The 21,589-nt window shown below is 58.1% G+C and overlaps 10 protein-coding genes across 10 annotated transcripts; 4 read left to right on the forward strand and 6 right to left on the reverse strand.

The window, feature by feature from the left end:
- Positions 1-449: 449 nt before the first annotated feature.
- On the forward strand, positions 450-1,905 carry EHS24_004560 (uncharacterized protein; the record flags this gene model as incomplete). The annotated part of the gene is made up of 5 exons (XM_028620129.1): positions 450-550; positions 592-880; positions 928-1,584; positions 1,632-1,677; positions 1,739-1,905. The coding sequence occupies 5 exons, from the start codon at positions 450-452 to the stop codon at positions 1,903-1,905; spliced, it is 1,260 nt and encodes a 419-aa protein (XP_028479101.1).
- Positions 1,906-2,963: 1,058 nt separating this feature from the next.
- On the forward strand, positions 2,964-3,762 carry EHS24_004561 (uncharacterized protein; the record flags this gene model as incomplete). The annotated part of the gene is made up of 2 exons (XM_028620130.1): positions 2,964-3,531; positions 3,587-3,762. The coding sequence occupies 2 exons, from the start codon at positions 2,964-2,966 to the stop codon at positions 3,760-3,762; spliced, it is 744 nt and encodes a 247-aa protein (XP_028479102.1).
- A 646-nt stretch (positions 3,763-4,408) lies between these two features.
- On the reverse strand, positions 4,409-6,032 carry EHS24_004562 (uncharacterized protein; the record flags this gene model as incomplete). Its single annotated transcript, XM_028620131.1, has 4 exons — positions 4,409-5,060; positions 5,140-5,411; positions 5,453-5,849; positions 5,899-6,032. 4 exons carry the CDS (start codon positions 6,030-6,032, stop codon positions 4,409-4,411), a joined length of 1,455 nt encoding a protein of 484 aa, XP_028479103.1.
- A 905-nt stretch (positions 6,033-6,937) lies between these two features.
- EHS24_004563 (uncharacterized protein) lies at positions 6,938-7,962 on the forward strand (the record flags this gene model as incomplete). Its single annotated transcript, XM_028620132.1, has 5 exons — positions 6,938-7,058; positions 7,095-7,105; positions 7,155-7,309; positions 7,561-7,748; positions 7,790-7,962. 5 exons carry the CDS (start codon positions 6,938-6,940, stop codon positions 7,960-7,962), a joined length of 648 nt encoding a protein of 215 aa, XP_028479104.1.
- A 410-nt stretch (positions 7,963-8,372) lies between these two features.
- EHS24_004564 (uncharacterized protein) lies at positions 8,373-9,497 on the forward strand (the record flags this gene model as incomplete). Its single annotated transcript, XM_028620133.1, has 3 exons — positions 8,373-8,403; positions 8,448-8,821; positions 8,862-9,497. 3 exons carry the CDS (start codon positions 8,373-8,375, stop codon positions 9,495-9,497), a joined length of 1,041 nt encoding a protein of 346 aa, XP_028479105.1.
- A 164-nt stretch (positions 9,498-9,661) lies between these two features.
- On the reverse strand, positions 9,662-12,453 carry EHS24_004565 (uncharacterized protein; the record flags this gene model as incomplete). Its single annotated transcript, XM_028620134.1, has 5 exons — positions 9,662-10,646; positions 10,723-10,997; positions 11,046-11,133; positions 11,169-12,165; positions 12,231-12,453. 5 exons carry the CDS (start codon positions 12,451-12,453, stop codon positions 9,662-9,664), a joined length of 2,568 nt encoding a protein of 855 aa, XP_028479106.1.
- A 499-nt stretch (positions 12,454-12,952) lies between these two features.
- EHS24_004566 (uncharacterized protein) lies at positions 12,953-14,686 on the reverse strand (the record flags this gene model as incomplete). Its single annotated transcript, XM_028620135.1, has 3 exons — positions 12,953-13,343; positions 13,394-14,423; positions 14,467-14,686. 3 exons carry the CDS (start codon positions 14,684-14,686, stop codon positions 12,953-12,955), a joined length of 1,641 nt encoding a protein of 546 aa, XP_028479107.1.
- A 683-nt stretch (positions 14,687-15,369) lies between these two features.
- EHS24_004567 (uncharacterized protein) lies at positions 15,370-17,431 on the reverse strand (the record flags this gene model as incomplete). The annotated part of the gene is made up of 2 exons (XM_028620136.1): positions 15,370-17,162; positions 17,215-17,431. 2 exons carry the CDS (start codon positions 17,429-17,431, stop codon positions 15,370-15,372), a joined length of 2,010 nt encoding a protein of 669 aa, XP_028479108.1.
- Positions 17,432-17,732: 301 nt separating this feature from the next.
- On the reverse strand, positions 17,733-19,359 carry EHS24_004568 (uncharacterized protein; the record flags this gene model as incomplete). The annotated part of the gene is made up of 3 exons (XM_028620137.1): positions 17,733-17,909; positions 17,954-18,041; positions 18,083-19,359. 3 exons carry the CDS (start codon positions 19,357-19,359, stop codon positions 17,733-17,735), a joined length of 1,542 nt encoding a protein of 513 aa, XP_028479109.1.
- Positions 19,360-20,358: 999 nt separating this feature from the next.
- EHS24_004569 (uncharacterized protein) lies at positions 20,359-21,563 on the reverse strand (the record flags this gene model as incomplete). Its single annotated transcript, XM_028620138.1, has 3 exons — positions 20,359-20,914; positions 20,985-21,442; positions 21,501-21,563. The coding sequence occupies 3 exons, from the start codon at positions 21,561-21,563 to the stop codon at positions 20,359-20,361; spliced, it is 1,077 nt and encodes a 358-aa protein (XP_028479110.1).
- Between the last annotated feature and the right edge of the window lie 26 nt (positions 21,564-21,589).

Genomic DNA, 21,589 nt, shown 5'->3' on the forward strand with positions numbered 1-21,589 from the left:
TCGGGGATATGGCATACCAGAGTAGATCGAGTACATTGTGGACGGCATAGGGAGCGTGGGTATCAGGTACATCAATGTATAGACAATACCATGAGCGCAACGCTGCAGGAAGCGTGACAGGTGCAAGCGAGTCGCGAGTGGAGTCAACATGGAGCGCCTCGTCACCGCGTTTCGTAGCTCGCGCGAAAGGTAACAGATCACCTTTCGTTGGTAATACATGTCAAGCTTTTCAATCATGCATGTAATGCGTTGGTATTCTGCGTGTTGTTGCTTGCGGAAGCCCGTGTGGTGGAGGTTGACCAGCGACCCGATGCTCCGATGAGTGGGGCGGACGCGCACAGCGGGTGCAATCTTGTCGTGGCGATCACACCATGCCATCACTTGACAACCTTCCTCGGCACACGTCCTTCTACAACATCCACTACCCATCCCATACTCGACCAGCCATCATGTCCCTCACAGCCCCTTTCCAAATCCTCACACCAGAGGAGCACGATGCGCTCGGGCTTGAACGTGTTCCCAATTGGACTGCGAGAAACCCCCTGTACAAGTAAGTCCAGTCAACCTGTCGTCCTCTGCTGACCGGGGGAGGTGGCCCACACCATGCACAGGTTGTGAAGGTCGCCATTTCTGCATCATCGAGCCTTTGGCCAAGGGTACCGTCAAAGACCACTACGTTGTCCTGAAGCGCTGCGTTCCTTGCGGCCCCCGCCATGCAGGATCCGAGTCTCATGGCTGCACCATCACGACCGGCCCGGACGGACGCAAGCAGTACCTGTACATCAAGCCTGGTCGATTCAAACTTGTCCAGATGTCCGAGAAAGCCGTCAAGGATATCAAGATCCAGAACGACACGCAGAGGCGGAAGCGCCATGCCGAGGTTTGTTCATTGGCTTCTGTTCTTGAGGCTGATCGCAGTTGGAGCAGATCACGAGTGACTACAACACGCCATCGGCGAAGCGCAGTCGCAAGGATCATGCAGACTATGAACGCCACCCTCCGACGCCTTCCTCCTCCTCATGGCGCTCCCATGCTTGGGCCGACCCCGAACTCGGTCGCAAGGACGACCGATATCGTTTTAACCGCGAGCGACGCGACCGCCGTGACTACCACCCGTGGGATCCTGATCGCCCCCGTCGCCTCTCGGAACGCGAGTTCGAGTCTGAGCGCCGCCACTCATCATCCCGCGCGTCGCCTGGCCGGTGGTCGGCCGAGTATTACTCTGGAGACGGAGGACCATGGCTTGCGCACGAGCTCTGCGACCCGCGAGCTGATTTGTCGCGCCGTGAGAGCAAGGCGCCCTCCCCACGCCGTCGCCCACCCTCTGTTTCCTCTGCTCGTCCCGCCAAAGGTGACATTCGTAGCGAGATGGAGAAGCCGGTCCCCTCGCCTACACCCTACGACACCACTGGCGCGTCCCTTGCCAGTCCGTTGGAAGTGGAGGCACTGTTACAAGAGGTCCAAGACAATCTCAACAGCGTGGCTTCTAAACTTAGTACTCCCAAAGCACCCAAGACGAACGGAGTTGAAACCTCCCAAACCAAAAGTTCAGCGCCGGTTTCGGCATCTGCTCAATACAAGAAGGTGAGCTGCTTCGCTACGCCGAAAAGAGCCACAGTTGACACGCGTAGCCCCAGACTGTTATCGCTGGCAAGGCTCCGTCTGACCAAGGAAAGAGTAACACCAAGAGTCTGTTGTTTCGCTGGTGTGTTGGGCATGAAACTGACCTAGACCACAGGAATCGACGATCTCCAGTACGAGGTCTGGCACCGCGACCGTTCGATTGACCGGCTCGAGGACGAAAACCAACGCCTCCAGGCGGCTCTCACTGCCATGTATCGCCTGGTGGAGACCAAGGATCGCCTTCTTGCCATGTACCGGAAGCAGATCGAGAGGCAGGGTTGAGGTAGTGGAATTCAGCCGAGGAGTGTGCATGCGTAAGACTACCAGAGGCGTGTAGCTGAAGAGTTGTGACGAGAATGGTGATGTCGATACCCAGGTATTAATACAGCTTAATACAGTGTGTCCTGTGGTGCAATGCATGTCGTGAGGGAATTGTAACATTCGAGTGGGCGCATCCATACAGCAGACGGCGAATATTGGCCCCACCGCCAACACTGAAACTCTCCACCTCGCCGCTAAGTCTTCCTTCCTTCACCCAACTGACAAATACCTGCACAAGGAGCTCTGGTACATCACCGTATCTCCAAAAGCAAGTCCCAGGATATCAGGTGTACATGCTGTTAAGATTCAGCATGCCAAGGGGGGGGGGACACTTGGAGGTGGGGGCGCGGCGAGCCCCGAGGTTGGGCATCCATGTAGTCACCGGCAATACCCAGTGTTTCACAGACTTTTGTTTTTACCCACTCACTCTCACATCCACACATCATCTCTAGCTTCTAGCATGGCTATACTGAGTCGTTTCGACCACGACGCCCTAGGGCTGAAGGTTGCGCGTACATGGACAGAGACCCATCCACTCTACATGTATGTGTGCATGTGTGCATTGACGCCACCCCCAGCTGACCGTTCCAGCTGGCCAGAGCCCTGTCGTCCGTGTCTTGAATCCGAAAAAGACTGCGTCATCAAACCCCTCACCCATGGCACCCAGAAGGACTGGTACAAGGTGGAGTATCGTTGCCAGACCTGCTCCGCTTGCGACCCACCCCTCTTCTGCTCCACCATGTGAGGTAGATCGGGACGGTGGCAATACCTCTGGCAGTCCTACGGCGCGTTTGTGCCCGTGAAGGGAGAGGATTCGAAGCCAGCCTACGCTCCTGCACGCGACCATGCAGTTGTACGTCCCAAGCATTCTTACATATCCGCTTACTTTTGAGCCTGCTAGGCCGGCACACTTGCCTAACACGCCCTGCATGGAGAGCTCCAAGGATGAACGCCGTCCACGTCGAAGCCGTTCCCAGTCACCTTCTCGTCTATCCGTTCCGCACGCCTCAAGCTCGTACATGAGGATTAACCGAGAGTACCACCCCCACCAGACTCGCGACGTCTATACGCACTCCAAAGATGGCAGTTCAGACGACAGACTCCCGTACGACCTCCAGGAGCCGACTGGGGAGCATATTCTAACCCCCGTGTCCAACGCCCGCCAAGACCCTCATTCCCAGCCGCCCGAGTCCGATTCCTGTGCCACCTACAACTACCAACAACCCCGACACTGGGAGAGCAGTACGGGCCGTTACTACGACCCCCGCGGCGGCCATCGGCCCACCACTCTCACCAAAATGCATCCCCGACCGGCCTACGCGAAGGAGAGTCCCATCCGACAACTCGGAGCCCTCCGTGAACGTACCAACTGGACCAACGCACCAATCGACTACTCCCTTGACGTCATGGAGGGCACCCCACACTCGGCGCTGTCAACTGTGGAGGAGGGGATGGTTCGTCACTGGCAGTCTCCCGATGGGAGCACTCCCGTGAACGAGCCTGTTCAAACCGGCATGGCCAGGACTAGCGATGACCTCGAGCGCGGATCGAACACGTCCTTACAGCCTACCCCTGTTAAACACAAGAGTGAGTGGAGTGGGTCGTGGCCTGTCTGCCTGCCTTTCAACTGACTTTCATGCAGACACTCGAGGAATGTTGTCAGAGGAATTCGACGCGACAGAACGGATCCAGTTTCTCGAGGGCGAGCTCGTCCACCTCCGCGAGGCGCTGGCCACCAAGGACAAGTTGCTCCGCTCCCACGAGGAGGTCATTCGGTCCAAGGATGTGATTATTGCGCTGCTGCAGGAGAGGGGTTGACTTGATAGTGTGGTACTGTAGGGAGGTAACATGTATGCGCTGCACTGCGAAGACCACACCCCTGACCTCGTCAGGTGGAGGCTTGCTTTCATCAACAGAGCGATAGGGTGAGGCAACTGTGGTAGGCGCAACTTCGAAATCGCCCCACCGGCGATGTCTTGGGCGTCTGAGCCAGCGCGTAGCTACCTGTTGAGAGCTGGTCGGCGTCTGCGAGTGATGATGCGGCCGCGCCAAACAAATGATCCTGGCCCCTGGGCTTTCGGGTCCAGCGGCTTGCACGACAGCTCAAGCCATTGATCATTGACGAGGGTAGCACCGTAAACGCAGTATTGGAATGGGCATTTGGTGGACCGGCTGATAGTGTGTTTTGTGGCGGTCCGCCAAACGCACCCAGTGGCGCACGATTCTACGGTTGGTACGGCCGGTGGCCGGTGACACTGTGGTTTGGTTCACACATTGACATATCCCTGCCATTTACTCTCCGTCACTCTGCGTGTGCTGGCCCGATACACATGATACTATATACATACCACCCCTCCTACATGCTATAAAGACAGAACACATGTATATACACTATTGACACGGCCTTTGACATAGTACGCTGCAACACTGCAGGGTCACTTCACGATCTGAGAATCTTCGCACTTCACTGTCCAGTCTTGCCCTGGAGTTGGTCGAGGATGACTCGCTGAATCCTGAGCAGCTCGCGCTGGCTGTTCATGGCCACCTCGGCGACCGCCACCTCCTCCTTGAGACGGGCTACCTCGTCCTTGCTCCTGTCCATGTCGGCAATGCGGGACGACAGCTCGGTCTGGGAGGTCTGAATGGCGGCAATACTGCGAGTAATCGTCTGGTGGCTCTTGCTCGCCTCGGAGATGTCGTGGGCCATCTTGTCCATGTTGCCGACCAGCATCTTCATGTCGTCCACCATGCTGTGCTGGTTTTCCCCGAGCTGGAGCTGGTTTTGGCCGAGTTGGAGCTGGTTCTGCCCCAGCTGACATGCGTCAGAGTTCATGGTTTGCTGTTGCTCGGCAATGGACTGCTGCTTCTCGATGATTTTGGCAATGTCGGCGGCGATTGAATGCTGGTTGGCCTTGAGCTGAGCCATGTCGTTACCAGCCGTCTTGTGGCTCGCCTTGAGCTCGGCAACGTCGACTATAACCTTATTCTGGTTTTCATAGATACGGCCAATGTCCTTGGAAATAAGCTTGAGCCACTGCAGGGAGGTCGAGTCGGTGGCGCTCAAAAGGTTGGAGACGGCGGAGGGCGACATGGATGAGTTTGCCTCAGGCGTGACGCTCGATGGGGGGGGTGCTCGCCGATGGGGAGTGGCCGGCGGTGGAGGGCGTGCCCAGAGCGGGGCTTGCAGTGGACGACCCGGCAAAAGTTTGGACGGGAATAACACCTGCCACGCTCTGCTTCGCAAGCTCCATGGTGCGGGGAGCTGGTGAGATGGTTGCAGGTTGAGGCTCTTGAGCGGGCGTCGGAGGTGGTGGGGCTGGCGCGGTACCACAGGGTGATTGAGCTTGAGAGAGGCGACGCAGTGGTTGGACAGGAGCGAAGGCAGGGGCTGGGTTGGCCGGCGAGCGTGCAGGGAGTGGTTGAGCAGTGGAGGAGGTTGCGGGATTGTTGCCTTGGCCGTCGAGGATCTATAAATGGGTCAGCGACCATCTCCCAGTGCAACACATACCTTCTGGCGTTTGCGTGGGGGCTGCTCAGCAAGTGCTACCTTTTCCAGCTCGGCTTCCTCAGTCGTGGACATGAGGTCGTTGGTTAATGTCTCTGGAGCAGTCGGGGAAGGTTGGCTGGAGGGGAGTTCGCCGACGTTTGGCTTCTTGTCTTTGGAAGGAGATGACGCGCCTTTGGCGGGCACCTTGGGCTTCAACTTCTGCTGCAGTCTGCCGTTACCGAGGGGGAGCCACTCATGGTCACTGCGCAGGGTGGAGAGGGAGCAAGCGTGCTGTCCACCGGCGAAGCAGCCAACGACGGCGACACTGCCATGCGCGACACCCCACTTGAGAGCGGTAATAACGCATATCTTGCCCTTCGTCTCGCAATGTGAACAGCGGGTACCCTCTTCACCAATGCTACTGCTGTGAGTTGGATGACTCTGTCAGGGAAGAGAGAAGCACCCACACGTATCGTGGTTTGCCTGGAGTGGAAAAGGCCGGTGAGTACTTGAAACCAAGCAACTCATGTTCTTCGCGAGTGAGCGCGTTCCCGCGCGCACCTGGTTGAACGCCGCCAGGTAGAGCGACGGAGGTGGACATGGTGTTTTGAGGAGGGAGACAAAGGAGAGCAGTGACTGGAGGAGGAAGGGTGATGGAAGGAGGGAAGATGGAAGGTGGAAGCGCTGCCCTCGGGTGACAAGGTGGCCAATGTTTGGTCCCAGGCCGCTGATCAGTGTTCCAAACCCCTCCGCGCCCATCAGACCGCGACTGGGCGTGGAGTCTTGGAACCTGTCACATTTTGTCTTCATCAATACTCCCTGCCATCCCTGCCAAACTTCAGTCTCGTCCGCACACAACCATGGGCCACTGGCCACTGGGCTCAAAGTCTGTCATTCGACGTCCATCCCTACTTATTTGGTTAACCGTCTTGACCTTGACGTCGCAGACCCCGGCCAGCCCACGGAGCCGAACGATTCCGCACCCAAGACGTGATGATGAGCGATGTGAGTCTCCCTGGGGATGTCGGGCCGTTGACCCATCCTAATGACAGCTTTTCGAGGCGTCTTCATCGTGTGCAAGAGGTGGAGATGGTGTGGGAGCGACTCGCGCTGTCGTTGCTGCTCAAAGCAGTCCCTGGCCGCGCCCACACATTGTGACACGTCCATGCGCCGAACGGCGCCGCAATGTCCGCGACCAAGGACCCACCCAACAAACTAACGAGTGGACATCCCATCTTGTCTCTCACCTTCTCCTTTGTTACTGGCCACACAGGTGGAATGCTCGGCACTGTTGACCATTACCACTGTTTCGAGTCACTCACGTGCTGGTCGTCAGCGGCGATCGCGGTGATCGCCCCCAAGAAGTTGTATCAGTCGCCTTGATCGCGCGTCTCCGAAATCCGGTGCCCCACGCCGGTGACTACGGCACTCTAACCGACCAGGCCCCCACCTTCATAACCCCATCGCATCGGCCTTGCGATTCTTGCAATCACTCCCATTCCCAACATGTCGACTCGCTCAGTGCTGAAGCAGCTCACAGAGGTCTTGGCTACGGTCCACAAAGGCCACATCCTTGAGCTCAGACTCAACACGCCCAAGAACCTCAACGCGTTTGGTGGAACCAAGTGTGAGTTGAAAGTCGCGTCTACGAGCTGACTGGCAGACCTTGTGCGTGTTACCAGCCCCACGCTATATGACAAGCCAAACGCTGACTTCTCCGTAGGAGCTTATCGAGGGATTCAACTATGCCCGCGACAACGATGACATCAAGGCTGTTGTGGTGACGGCCAACGGTCGCTTCTTCTCGGCCGGTGCTGCCTTGACCGGTGACCGCATGGTTGCCGACGAGAACGTCAAGAAGGGAATTCACCCTTCTCTGTGAGTGCTATCGTCTGAACAGCACTGACTCCAGGATGTACATTGACTGTCTTATCGACTTCCCCAAGCTGGCCGTCTGTGCTCTGCAAGGTGAGAAAACTCCCACTCACCCACCCGAGCTGACCTTCAGGCCCCGCGTACGGTATCTGCGTCACCACCCTCCCCCTCTTTGACCTGGTGTACGGCTGCGACGAGGTGACCCTCACTACGCCCTTCTCGCGTATCGGCATCTCGCTTGAGGGCTGTTCGAGTGTCACCTTCCCGCCGCTCTTTGGCTCGAGCATCACCTCGCGCCTGCTCTACATGGCCGAGACGATTCCCATCGCAGAGCTGAGCCACACTGGTCTCTTCGCCGAGGTCCTTCCCCAGGCCGGTCTTCCCGAGAAGGTGATCAAGAAGGTTGAAGACAGCCTCGCGGACCTCTCCATTGGATCAATTGGTGAGTTCAGCTTCAATCCGCTGCTCAAAGCTAACTTGCAGTCGCGTCCAAGAGCATGCTGCGCACCCCGCAGATCCGCGACGAGCTTCACAGGGTCAACGCCGTCGAGATGGATGTTGTGGACAAGCGGAGGCAGACCGACGACCACCGCGATACCATCGTTCGCTTCCAGCAGAAGCGTGCGGCGGCCAAGTCGTCCAAGGCCAAGCTTTGAAGAAGACGTGGCTCGTCGAATCTGTAAACGAAATGAAGAGCATTGTGCAGTCCCTGTGCGAGCGATTCTGATGGCAGTTACACTTCACGTTTTGCTCCCCCAGTTGTGCACCTCGCGCCGAGCGCGCCGAGACTGGGTTACCATCTATGCATCCACAAAGCACACAGGTACACGCTGAAGGCGTTGCATCATCGGCCGCCGGTGGGGTCTCTCTGGTGGTCCCACGGACGAGGCCGATGGGCCGGCTACGCACGTAACCCGTCGGAATTCGGTGACTGCTACATTCCACCACCCATTGCTTCGAGTGCCAAGATACACTAGGCGGCACGCTGGACACTACTTGATGTCCAGCGCTGCATCCTCATCTCCATCTCGCTGCTCCCCCATTTGACCCCCCCTACAGCACCACCATGTCACTGTCAACCCCCATCACCGAGCTCTGTGCGTGGAACTCGACAGCTCGGCGCCGTAGCTAATCCCCGCAGTCGGCATCCAGCACCCTGTCGTCCTGGCGGGCATGTTCGTGGCCTCGGGCCCCCGCCTCGCGGCCGCAGTGTCCAATGCCGGCGGTCTCGGCGTCATCGGCGGCCTGACCCTCACCCCCAAGCAGCTGCGCACGCAGATTGCCGACCTCAAGTCCCAGCTCGTGGACAAGAGCTCGCCCTTTGGTGTCGACCTGGCCATCCCCAAGATTGGCGACGGTGCGCGCAAGACCAACTATGACTACACCCACGGCCACCTGAGCGAGCTCATTGACATTATCATTGCGGAGAAGGCCAAGGTCTTTGTCTGCGCCATTGGCGTGTGCCCACCCGAGATTGTCAAGCGTCTGCACAACGGCGGCGTGTACGTGGCCAACGTGAGTGACAGAACCAACGTTCCGCAGCTGATGGTTGCAGATGATCGGCTCTCCGGCCCACATCCCCAAGGTCCTCGCTGCTGGTGTCGATGTCGTGTGCGCACAGGGCGGCGAGGGAGGCGGCCACACCGGCTCTACCCCCTTCAGCGTCCTCATCCCCGCCATCGCCGACGCGTGCAAGGGCAAGCTCACTCCCTCTGGCAGGCCCGTATGCATCCTCGCTGCTGGCGGTGTCTTTGACGGACGTGGTCTCGCCGCTGCGCTCGTGTACGGCGCGCACGGCGTGTGGGTCGGAACTCGCTTTGTCGCGTCTGTCGAGGCCGCGGCTCCCGAGGCTCACAAGAAGCAAATCGTGTCGGCAGGCTTTGGCGACACCACCACCACACTCATTTACTCGGGCCGTCCCCTGCGTGTCCGCAAGACACCCTATGTTGCCGAATGGAACGACACGCGCGCCGATGAGATCAAGGCTCTCACTGACAAGGGCATCATCCCTCATGCGGCTGAGCTGGAGAAGAACCCAAAGAGGAGTATGGAAGGGCACCCATTCCTGATGGGCGACGATGCCAGTATGATCAAGGAGGTGCTCCCCGCCAAAGTCATCGTCGAGAGCATGGTGACCGACGCCGTTCGCGCGCTCAAGACGGGAAGCTACGAGATTCGGGCCAGGATTTAGACATTGGGTTTTTATGAGTTGTACATATGATAAGAAGGCTGTTCTTGAAGCAATGCGCTACCTGCCTTGACAGGCGTGGCTGCAGGGATGTAGCGTCAAAACTGACAGAGAACGATGAGGACGGCTTGTTTCACGGCGTCGCACAGCATTCATACTCGCTACAGCTACTTCTTGTTGTACTTGTGAACCGCCTCTTGTGTGTCTGGGTGCGCAAACACCTCGGCAAACACGTCTATGCTCCTCTCGATCCCTTGCTTGAGCGGCACATTGAGCCAAGTCTCATGCAGCTCCTTCTGGGCCTTCATCACCACCGGGGTGAGACCCGTGACCTTGCCCAGGATCTCCCCGGCCGCCTGTTGCAGACCAGCCTGGTCGTCTGCGTAGCGGTTGACGAACCCGGCCCCCAGGTCTTGGACGGCCCAGACATCGCCCGCGAGGATCATCTCCTTGGCCCTTGACAGCCCGACATAGTGCTGAAGCAGCGCAGCATCGACCACGGAGGGTATGCCGACCTTTGTCTCGGGCAGTCCGACTTTGGCGTCCCGCGTCGCGATCCGGAAGTCGGCAGCGAGGGCCATCTCGAACGCCGCTCCCAGGCAGTATCCATGCATGACGACGGCGGTGGGCTTGGGACTGAGCCGCAGCGAGCCGACGGCATGGGACACTTTGGTGATCACGTTCCGGGCGCCTGCGGCGTCCAGACCCTCAAACGTGCTCGTGTTCATCCCTGCACAGAATGCGCGACCCGCCCCGAGGACGGCGATGGCGCGGACTGTGTCGGGCGCGTCGTTGACTGCGTCCCGAAACGCCTCCAGGTCTTGCAAAGTGAGAGCGTTGAGGGATGCGGGTCGGTTGAGAGTGATCCACCGGATACGGTCGCGGTCCTCGACCAGAAGGGTAGATGGGGTGGCTGGGGGAGGGGGAGGAGGGGCTGGCGGGCGTCGTCTGAGGTGTTTGAGTGATAGTGCGCGAGCACCAATGCATGGGGCCAGGAGAGGGGCCAGCCCAGTTGTTGGTGACCGTAGCAGCATGGCGACGCCAGTGAGAGAGTGTGCAAGTGAGAGAGCTGGATGGCAGACGGCTTTCGGCAACTCCTGCGCCGTCGGTCCGGCAGGTCGGCAACTATCCGCCCGTTTCCCCGAAGGCTCACTGAAGACAAACAACGACGTCGCATTCCGGGCATTCCCGGCTACCTAGGGTGCTGCAGCCTCCAACAGTAGCTCACACAGGCTCCTCCTTCACGCTGACCACATCTCCCTCGTCGGCGTTCTGCGTGACTGGCTGGACATTAACAGCCTCGGCCTGGCTCGCACTTGTCTTGCTGACAGGGGGCAGACCCACAAAGTCGCGGACGATGGTGACCAACTTGTCCTTGGCCTCCTCGCTGAATACCATGTCCGCGAGGTGAACTGGGCTTCCAGTGGCCCCGCCGCCCCACTCAAGAAGCTTGTCAAAGGGCATGGAGCGGAGTTGGTCCTCGGTCTCGAAGAAGAGTAGATTCTGTGAATCGATCAGCTGCAGCGCGGAAGCCCAGCTGGACAGACTCACCTTCATTTCCGTGTGTTCCTCAGCTGTCGTGTCCAGACGATGAGTGTCAAGGGGAAGATTGAGGAGGTAGCGGTAACCAATCTTGCGGCTGGTAGATTAGCGTCGCCCGTCCATGGTACTCACCGAACAGTGTCACGCTCCGTATCCGCCTCCAGTGACTCGAGAAGGCGAACAGCCCTCGTGGTCTTCATCTCCAAGGAGTTGACGTTCATGATCGATGACTGGTGGCGGCTGGAAAGCTCGTTATTGACGTTCTTGTCCACGTCCTGAACTTTGTGGTCCAAGTTTTCAAGGAGTTCTTTGATGTTGTCACACTGAGCCTCGGTCGCCACCACTTTGTAAACGGCATCAATCTTGCTTTCGACTATGCCCAGCTTGGTGTGGGGCATGTCCTTCAGTGCAGAAGAGACATCATCCAGCTTGCTGCACGTCCGCTGGAATCCACTGATCACTTCCTTCAGCTGCGGTTGTCCTAAGCACGACTTGAGGTCACCAAGTCGCTTAGCGAGTTCAGAGTCTATGGCGTTGGCAGGCTGGTTGCACAGACGGCTCTTGATATCGCTCAGCATGTTGGTGTGGCCATGGATTCTGCCCTCGAGCTTGACAAACTTGGCTGCGGTTTCCTGGACCTTGGACGCCTCGAGATCCTTGCAGTGGAGATTTTTGAGGTCACTGAGTATGGTGCCGTGAGACTTGAGCGTAGCATCCAAGCGGTCGACCTTGGACGTGATCTCCTTGAGCTCTGTCTTGAGCTCTGTCTTGAGCTCGGCCTTGGTGATGCCGTTCGAGTCGGTAGCCGGCTGGGGTGGACTGACCCGCTGAGCGTCCCAGCGGTCGACCTTGGACGTGATCTCCTTGAGGATCCCGGTCTTGAGATCGGCCGGGCTGATGCGGCTCCAGTTGGTAGGCTGTCTGGGTGGACTGGCGAGCTTTGTTTCAATGGATTTGATGCGCTCGGTCATTCCCTCCACCTGGCCCGCCGTCGTCGTGACAACCTTGACAACGGCGGCGAGCGTATCCTGAATGGCAGCGAGAGTGGCCTTGATGTCTTCGGTGCCAGAAGTGGTGGTGGGAGAGGCTGACAGGACAGGCGTGACAGGAGACGGGTCGCTGGCGATGACTGAAGGAAGGTGAGCTCGGCAGTCTAGGTAAGAGGACCTTCGCCACCCGTCAGTCGGAACTCACTCTCGCTCATCGTCAGAGCCTTAAAGCGGATTACCTCTGCCAAAGCGTACACCTTGGAGTCGCGCGGAGCCGTGTTCTGGATGGTAGCTGTAAGACCAATAACATCGCACAGGGTCGTGTCATCGAGTGGAGCTTTGAGCAGACCTGCCTGGTGCTGGTAACGGAGGCGACCATAGTGGGAGAACGCCGGGTGGTTTTCGAAGTGGCTTAGGTCCAGCACCATGGTGAGGAGAAGGGGCGGTGTAATGCCGCGGAGGAAGAGATGACGATGAAGGAAGAAGAAGAAGAAGAAGAAGAAGACGTGTTGACGGAAGGAAGGCGATGGATCGGCGTGAGAATGAGGAAACTGTTAAAGTGGAAACGTCAAAATCAGGGGGTCCGTGCGCCCGTCCATAAACGCGCACACGCAACATGACAGTACCATCGTCCAGCAAACGATTCAGTAATGGATCCAATTTTAGAGACACTTTGGTGACAACATGCATACGTTTGAGCCATGATTGAGGTACTGGGGTTGGCCGGAGGCCTTCCTGTGGGAAAAGACCCCCAAAAGCCTCGAAAATGCTAAACGTGACAGGCTGGCAAAATTCACATGCTTCGTTCATCTCCTCATGCTTCGTTCATCTTCTCATGTTCTCTGGCCACCAGCTCATGTACCGCACACTTAACACCTCAACAAAGTAGGTCCTGCACAAACGCCGACCGCTTTAATTCCACTCATCTTACTCATTCTGCTCTTCGCTGTTGTCGTCATTGTCGTCTTCGCTGTCGTTGTGTTCGTCGTCTTCATCGTCGTCGTCTTCGTCTGCTTCAGGAAGTCCAATGAAGTGGCGGACAACCTGCTCCAGAGATTCGTGGTCGTCGTCGTCCAGGTCAAGATGCTCGAGGTCTTCCGCTTCGCACTGTGCGGCAACCTGCGCCCATTGAAGAAGCTCCGAGCAGCTGGCTTCGTTGAGCTCGTCTTCGTCCTCGAAATAAGTCAACTTGAGCTGTGCGTCAGTCCTGCAAGTGACGGTGTAGTCCACCTCATTGGTCTTGAAATTGTCCAAAAGTCTCTCCAGGCGCTGCAGTCCCAGAGGCACGCCGAGGATATCGCGACAGTGGATGCTGCGACTGTCGGGCGTTAACATGACCGTTCACAAGGGCCCCACGAAAGCGCCTACCGGACGTCCCCAATGTCGGCCGCGGTGGACAGCTTCTTAGCAATGCCCAAAGCCTCTGCGGTTTGTTGGGTGTTGGACTTGAGCGTGGCAGCGAGAGTTCTCATCTTGTCCTGCACACTCTGGATGCCAATGCTGATGTTGTTGAGGGAATCCGCGGTCGAGGGTTCGTTCGATTTAGTCTGAGCCTTGGGGTCGCCGCAGCCGATGCAGTTGATGTGAGCGTCGCCGATGTTGACGTGGAGACACTTGTTGCACTGCCACTTGTTGCCGACAAGGTAGGCCGCCTTCTCGTGAATTGGGCTAATCAAGTCCATCCTGCCCGCAAGGTCGGAAATCTTGACCAAGATGTCGTGCAGACGAGCCTTGGCCGCAGATTCATTGGCAGCGGTCTCCTTGTTGGACTGGTCCGCGGTGATAGCCATCTTGTCCATCTTGTACTGCATGACAGTGAGCTGGCTGTAGATATCATCGAGCTTGCGGGTGGGGGGGTTGGTCACGCTGGCGGTAGCAGAAAGCTCATCCACCTTGGAGATGATGTCCTTGTGTAAGGCGGGCATTGCGGTGGAGGCGGCCTTGATCTCCTTCAGAAGTTCCGCATATTCAAAGCTGGTGGCGGCCGACTTGAGTTCGTCCACGACGGTGGCTGCAGACGAGGCAACGCTGCCATCACCATCAAAAGAGGCTTGAGAGGAGACGGGGTTGCCAGCGACAGAGATACTGTGGGAAGCGAGGACAGCGTCGACACCTTCAATCTTGGAGAGAACCTCCTGGAACTGAATCTTGTTGGTCTCCTCCGACGCAGTGATGCGAGTGGTGAGCGCGTTGACCTGGGCCTTGATGTCTTCGATGTTGCGAGCATTCGACGTGACCGCGGTGGTAAGGACGGTGAGGGTGTTGTTCATGCTCGAGAGTGTCGCCTGGATGCTCGCGAGGGCGTTGGCGTGGTCCTTCGTCTCGGGAGCCATCTTGGTGGTGGGAGCGAGAGCGGGCGCTGGGGAAGGGGGATCAGAACGGTCCTGCGCAGCCGTCGCTGACGAGGTTAGCTCCAGTTTGTGTTCATGCAAACAACTTACCAGTATACATGTTGAGGGCCATGTGCTGAGCCACCGTCGCCGCAGCGTAATCAGCGGAGTCACTGGGAGTGTCCTCCTGGATAGCAGCAGTCATGGCAATCACGTCGTTGACGGTCTGCCTGTCGAGAGGGCCTTTCAGCATGTTGAACTCGTGCAGAGTAGCGAGTCTGCCATAGTCGGCAAAGACCGGGTGGTCCTCCAGTTCAGAGAGGTCCAGCATGGTAAAGGAAATTGGTAGGGGGGTTGATGGAAATGTGGGTATGATGGTGAGTGGGAGAAGGAAACAGCCAGAATGGGTGACGCGTGTTTGGGTGTGTTGGGTGTGGCGATCTTATGACGCCCGCCGGCAAGCGCTGAACGGAGCTCCGCGCCGGGCGTTGCAACTGGTACGCGTAGGGGGCAACAGACACACGGCTACGGGCTCTCATAGATGAGAGATACCATCACACTGGGATGCATGACAGGCCATGCATAATGCGTAATGCATATGTTGGCCATGTCAGCAACCAGTCGGGGCCAGGACAGTTTATCGGTTCAGCCGGGTGTGACTCGGTTTGCGTTTTGTGGATCCGGCCGCCATCCTCGTCTGGCCTGTTGGGTTGGGTCACAGGCCTCCAGAGCCTCATGGGCTGATGCCATAGAAACCACATCTACATCGCTGCATTCTTTACATGCGGCCGTGAAGGCCATTACATATACACACAGGAAGTGTCGATTCACTCCTTTTCTCATGAGTCGGCAGCCTCAGACGCCGGTCCAGCAGCTCGTGTGGTAGAGAGTTTGCCGTCCGCTGGCCTGGCGTGATTTGTGTCGATGTTATCATTATATTCTCGCTGGTCTGAGTACGCTTGGTTCTCGTTCCCCTTCTTGAGTCGTCTCGTACATCTCTCCAGAGACAGTGGTTTAAGCAGCCGGTGTCGGAGTCGACAGCCAGTACACCACGGATTGCTGGGTCCCACAGCGTGAGCACTTCTGGTGGTCACCATGGTTGAGGAGGCCACACCCTGGGCACCTCCATACCCAGCCCTCAAGCATCTTCTGCTCTCCCTGCGGGACGGCGTCTGGCTGCTTCGCTTCGACTTGGGGGTGTGTTGTAATTTCGCGCTCCCGCTTGGAGTAAGCTTGGGCGGGAGTGCGAGGACGCTCGTTCTGGAAACCACCAGGAGTGCGAGGACGCGAGTCATGAGTGCGAGGACGGTCGATGTGGAAGTTGCGAGGAGTCGCTGGACGAGAGGTGTCGGGAATCTTGGGTTTAATGTCCATTGTCGACGGATGGTGCTTGGAAACAGCCGGCTTGGTCTCCAGGTCAGGTTCGATCTTGGGCGTGATGCCAAGGACGGAAATGGGCTCGCTGTGGGTGGTGGTGCCATTGTCATCCTCGTCAGTGGCCGACTGCACTGTGGAGGTGGCATCGGTCTTGAGCGTGGGCTCCTCGCCGGGGGACGCAATGGCGGGGGAGATATCCGTCGTCTTGGCCACGTCAGGGCCGGAGGTCGTGTCGTCCGGTTCAACCTTGACTTGGACGCTACCGGTGCTGACCTCGCTAACAGGTGGAACACTACCCTCGGATCCACTGGCGACCTCCTCGATCGGTGTTAGGGGCACGGGAGCGCAGTCTTCGATCTCATCGTCGGACTTGGGGGGGCTAGACTCGATAGACTGAATGGAGGGGCTGGGGGAGTGGACGTTCTGTGCCGATACAGGAGAGGAAGACTCTTTGCGGTGATCCCGCTTCTCGAGACAGGACTCTATAGAGGTGACGGATGCTAACAAAGCGTCTCCCGTGACCCGCTCGGAGTCTTCGGTGCTGTCGGGCGTGTCTGAGCCACCGCTTTCGCTCTCTGCGGAGACGGACACAGAGTCCTCGTCATCACTGGCAGTGCCTTGCTCGGGACGGCTGAGGCGTGGACCGAGCGCGTCCTCGTCCTCGATGACCGCCTGGACGTCCTCGGCGTATTCACGGGCGAGACCGGCTGGCATGCCGCTAATGGCGCTCATGACTGCGTTCCACTGGTCAAACGAGTCGATGCGCTCATTGACCTCGTCGCCATAGGTCTTGAGGTTGGACTCGATGCGGGAAACGGCAGCCAGGGTCTCATGTTGAATGTCGGAGGTGGTAGGGTGGACGGACTTGAGCGTGTCGCGGTGGCGGCCAAACTCGGCGCGCAGGGCAGTGATGCTGAGCTGCGCACCCTGGGCCGCCTGAACGTCTCGAAGCAGCTGCGTGTTGTGTTCCAAGCTCGAGTCGAGCAGAGTCAGGTGCAAGGCCAAGTCCCGGATCTGCCTCTCCATCGTGAGGAGAAGGTGGGTATGATCGCTCGGCGGCGAGGCGGTGTCGATCTTGTGGGAGAGGGAGAAGACATCCTCCTTGACTCCTTCAATGTTGCTGGTGACGATGCCAAGCTCCTCCTTCACCGCCTGGATGTCGTCGACGGTGGTCTGGGTCTTGATCTCGAGGTTCTGGAAGTCTTCCCTGAAACTCGTCACCTCGCCAGCCGTAGCCGTGAGTACGGAGTGGACGCCAGTGATTGCGCTCTGGATGCTGGTCAGGCTTTCCTTGATGCCAGAGTCGTGGACGGCGTGATGGGTGGGCCCGTGAGAGACGGACTTGGGAGAGCCTGGAGGTACAGGAGGGACAGGAGCAGCGGGAGGTTGATGGATGGCGGCGGAAGGTGTCGATGGCGGTTGGGACTCGCCTGAGAACATCAGCTATACTGCTTTGAGACACAACTTGGGGACATGACTTACCGTACGTCATCTGGAGGGCCTTGAAGCGAATGATCTCGGCAGCAACATAGTACTGTGAGTCAATCGGAGAGTCGTGCTGAACGTGCGCCGTGAGAGTGATCACATCACCGAGCGTGCTCGCATCAAGGGGTGAGAGCTCGCCGGAGATGTGTTTCTCGCGCAGCTGGGGGTACTCTGCAAGGAGGGGGTGATGCTCCAGAGGAGTGAGGTCAAACATGGTTAGGGCCTGCGGGGTCAGTATGGAGGATATGGGTCAGCACGTACAGAAGTTTGAGATGTTGAGAGAGATGAAGTGGACGAGGGAAGGCAGAGAGGGAAGAAGTGGGGTTAGACTTGCCCAGTGGCCAGTGGCAAACGATCAGACCAAGGGCCATCAGTCCAACGCCACAGCGTCGTGACTGCTTCCATCCACCAAGGGCGGAACAGACGTCTGAGGAGTGCGTCACTGATGACTGCAATGCACATGCATCGTACACCCCTCAAGAGAGGCACTTATGAACATTGGTGGTTATGCGTTACTACGCCTGGTTCATACCGAGGTATTGGCGGACGACCCAACGGAGCCGAGCCAGCGTCTCGGCGTTTTCCTTCAAGTCAATATCCGACCTCTGGACGATGAGACGCGCCCAGACCATGAGCTGTGAGAACGTGAGGGCCATGAACTGGGACTCGTTGCTGAAACGGGGCAACTGGAGCTTTGAAAGTGTCAGTTGGACGTTGAAGGCGGGGGTCAACTCACTTGAAGGTTAGGGATAAAGTCCGAACCAGCGCCCACGGCGGCAGTGGCGAGAGGGATGTTGAGGAGGTGGCGGTAGCGAATGCGGCGGCTTTGGCGGTCAGTCTCCTGCACAGACAATGGTCCACTTACCACTCCTCGGTAACGCTTAGCAGCTGCCAGAGGTTATCGACGACCTCTTGAGTCTCCCTCGTGTGCGCCTCGATGAGCCCAACTTGGCGAATGGCATCTTGCGAGTTCTCCAAAACATCGATCCTCGACCTCATGGTACGCATCTCATCCGAAGTTTGCTTGAGCTGAACGAGGGCTTGGTTGGAACGTTCATAGTCACCGCCTCCGCCGTGCTTGAAGATCTTGCCTTGGGACCAAGTCTCCCTGGGGACGGCGGCCTCGGCGGCCTCAGCCTGGCGGGCAATGTCCTGCGCCTCCAGACGGTCGAGTTTCGCGTCCATGGCGAACAGCATCTTCTCCATGTTATCGACGTTGTCAGACAAGTTGGAGATGGTTTGGACGTGCTTGTCATGGAGCTGGACGGGCGACTTGCTGCGTGGAGTCGGGGCGATGCTCGGGACAGACGAAGAGATGGAGGTCTGACTGCCGAAGCCAGGCGGGGGAGCCACGCACAGCCTGGACTTGATGTCGTGGGCAAGGTTGACGACCTTTTTGAGCGAGTTCTCATGAGACGACGCTTGGAATCCCACGTTCTTGATCTCCTTGAGGGTATCCTTGTTGCCCGAGTTGACGGCGTCCTTGACTTCCTGATAGGAAGGAAGCTTGCCAATACTCGACTTCAAGTCACGCAGGCTCTTTTCGAGGTCACTTGGAATCGCACCGGCCTTGCTCTCGGTTCTGGCCAAGGCGGCATCGCGAATCTGAGCGCCATTGAGGGGAATAGGCGGGGGGAGGGCTTTGATGCTGGCCAGGAGCTCGTGGTGCGAATCGAGCGTAGCTTCGACAGCCTCGAATTTGGCGATGATCGACTTGAGGTGTTTCGCCGTGTCGTTGGTCGCTTCCACAACCGTGCTGGCCATGTCCCTGGAACGTTTCTGGCGCTCCGACGTCTTGGAGGATAGCGTCTTGACCTCGTCTTGAATCTCCCTCACTTCGTTGGTAGTGGCCAGGCCGTTGAGTAACGCCTTCACCTCGTCCTTGGTCGCCATTGACTTGGTGTGGGCCGCGAGCGTACTACCCATGGCGCGCACCTCGGCCTTGAGCTCCTGCATCTCGGTGGTCGTCGTGGTCGTGAGAGTCTGGACAACGGCGACGAGCGCGGCAAGCGTGTCTTGCGTAGCCCTCATGGAGCGCTGCATGGACGCGACTGCGGTCCTTCCTTCCTGTACCGCTTCGGCACTGGAATTGGTGCCGTTGCCTCCAGACGATGCGTGTGTGGTGGATGCCGTGGACGACATCGTCGGCGTGAGGAGAGGTGCTTGTAGGGTGAATGTGAGGTTACGGTGTTGGTGGATAAATGAATGGGATGAGGAGCGTTGGAAGATGTTTGAAAGGTTGAAGGATGTGGTAGACGGGGCACCAAGTGTCCACGCAAGCTGACGCGCCCCATCCCCACTGATCACTGATCTCACTGACACGAACCAAACACGCCTGATCGCACCCCTCCCTCCACACGTCACACGACTCGCACGAGCTCGCGACCTCCACCTGCGGTTCAACATGCACACAGTGCGCATCGCATCGTGCCCAGGGGCTGGAATCTGCTGCAGTAGCCACTCCAAAATACTGTTCGAACTGGGCGAGGAAGGCAGTGTGCCACCCTTGAGGGCGCCAGACGTTTAATCCCTGGTCCTCCCTCACTCATCACTCATCGCCGGTTCACCGCCGTTACCTAGCTCATAACGCTCCGCCAACCCATTCCGCTCGGTGCATAAAGACCTGATCAATCTTGCACTGATGCATTTGAAAGGGCGAGACAAGTCACTAGGCCAGGCAGGCGAGGCAGGCCACAAGCCACGGTAGCCAGAATGCGCCGCTGAAATAGCCCGGCTGAGTCAAACATTGTGGCACATTCTTCATCGCACTGTTTACAACGCCAGTACATAGCTAGCAGCCAGCTGCTTCGCTGAATGGGCCGTACTCCTGCACCCTATAAACTTATCGAACACTCCACCACACTCGATCCTTGGGGGCTGTCCTATTTATCGCCCGCCTGACGGCGAGACTCCATAGCATAGCTGTCACGGAGCTCTCTCAGTCTCTCAAGGTGATCCGCCTCCGCCTGCACAAGTCGCTCAATTGCTCGTGTCTCACGCTGGCCTTGGGATTGGCTGTTGAGGGTCCGCCTTCTGCGCGCGTCTCTGGCCTCGTCGTTCAACTTCAATACCTTTTGCTTCTGGTTCTCAATGTTGCTGAGCGTGTATTGCCAATGAAAGTCGTTGACATACACCGGCTCGTCACGGTGACGCAGAGGACCGGTGGCGACGGGCGCTGACGGACTCGTCACGGTGACACAGAGGACCGGTGGCGACGGGCGCTGACGGAGGACGGCTCAGGTGCAATGGGTGGTTGTTGGCAGCCGGAGAGCGTTGGACGCTAGCACTCATGTCGACTGCTTCCTTGAGCCCATCCGAGCCCACCTCTTCGTCCTCCGGTGGCTCGCCCGTCGTAATGGCCTGGACGTGGGTGTTGGCGATAGTATGAAGCTTGTCGGCCAGAACGCGAATCGGCTCATTCTGAGCTTGGCAGTCGTCTGTTAGATCTTGGACCGCGTTGTGGCTTCTCGCCTTGGCCTTGCGCAGGGATTTGATCTTGTCGTCGCGACTCGCTGCCTCGGCGGCCAACTGCAGTTTCGTGTCGGACAACTTGCGACCCTCCCGCTCGGCGCGGACGAGCCGAGTGCGGTAAGGCCCAGTCCTATCTGTGGCGTTGAGGAGCTGCTTTTCAAGCTCCCGATGGCGGCCACAGTTCTTCCACTTCAGGGCGGCTCGCTCCCCGTGTCGAACCCAGTGTCTGTGGAAGAGTCATTCATGAGGCTAAACGCTGTCAGTAACTCACTTACAAGGAGCGCCGTGCAACTCACCGCCTGTGTAACCTGCCGAAGGCTTGGTTGGAACAGTTGTCGGTACGCTGGCGTTTGACGGGCGTGGACGGGGGATCAGAGGCGCTTATTCCTTTGGGAGTGGGCCAGAGTGTGCCGAAGTTGGCGCCCGTGGAGCAAGCGGTGATAGACGGGGGACGTTCCAGGTTGCCGGCAGGAGAGGTATGCACGCCGTGTCTGGCGTCACGGTGGTCTCCCTTCTTGCGCTTCTGGCTCCCCTGAACAGGCTCTAGGGGAAGACGGTCCCAGCGAGATGGGAAGAATGAGAACAAGCTACCCAAGGTCTCCCCAAAAGGCGGTGGAAGAACTCGACGGGACGAGGTTGTCGATATGCTCTGCTTGGGCTCGGGTTGCACGCCGGTTGTTACAGCCTTGACGACTGGGCCTTTGAAGAGACCCGCAGAGTGTTCCGCGCGGTTATCTCTAACAGCTGGCACCATCTGTACTATCAGTCTTGTTCGTCACAGTTCATCACAGCCATATCCGCAATCTACTCACGTCTTGCCTAGGCCGACGCGTTTTATTAGTCCGGGCTTGTCCCTCAAGCCGCTCGTCATCCATGGCGGGTATTTGATTGGGAGTGATGA

The sequence above is a fragment of the Apiotrichum porosum genome, assembly GCF_003942205.1.
Source record: "Apiotrichum porosum strain DSM 27194 chromosome Unknown scaffold_2, whole genome shotgun sequence".
NCBI classification, from domain to species: domain Eukaryota; kingdom Fungi; phylum Basidiomycota; class Tremellomycetes; order Trichosporonales; family Trichosporonaceae; genus Apiotrichum; species Apiotrichum porosum.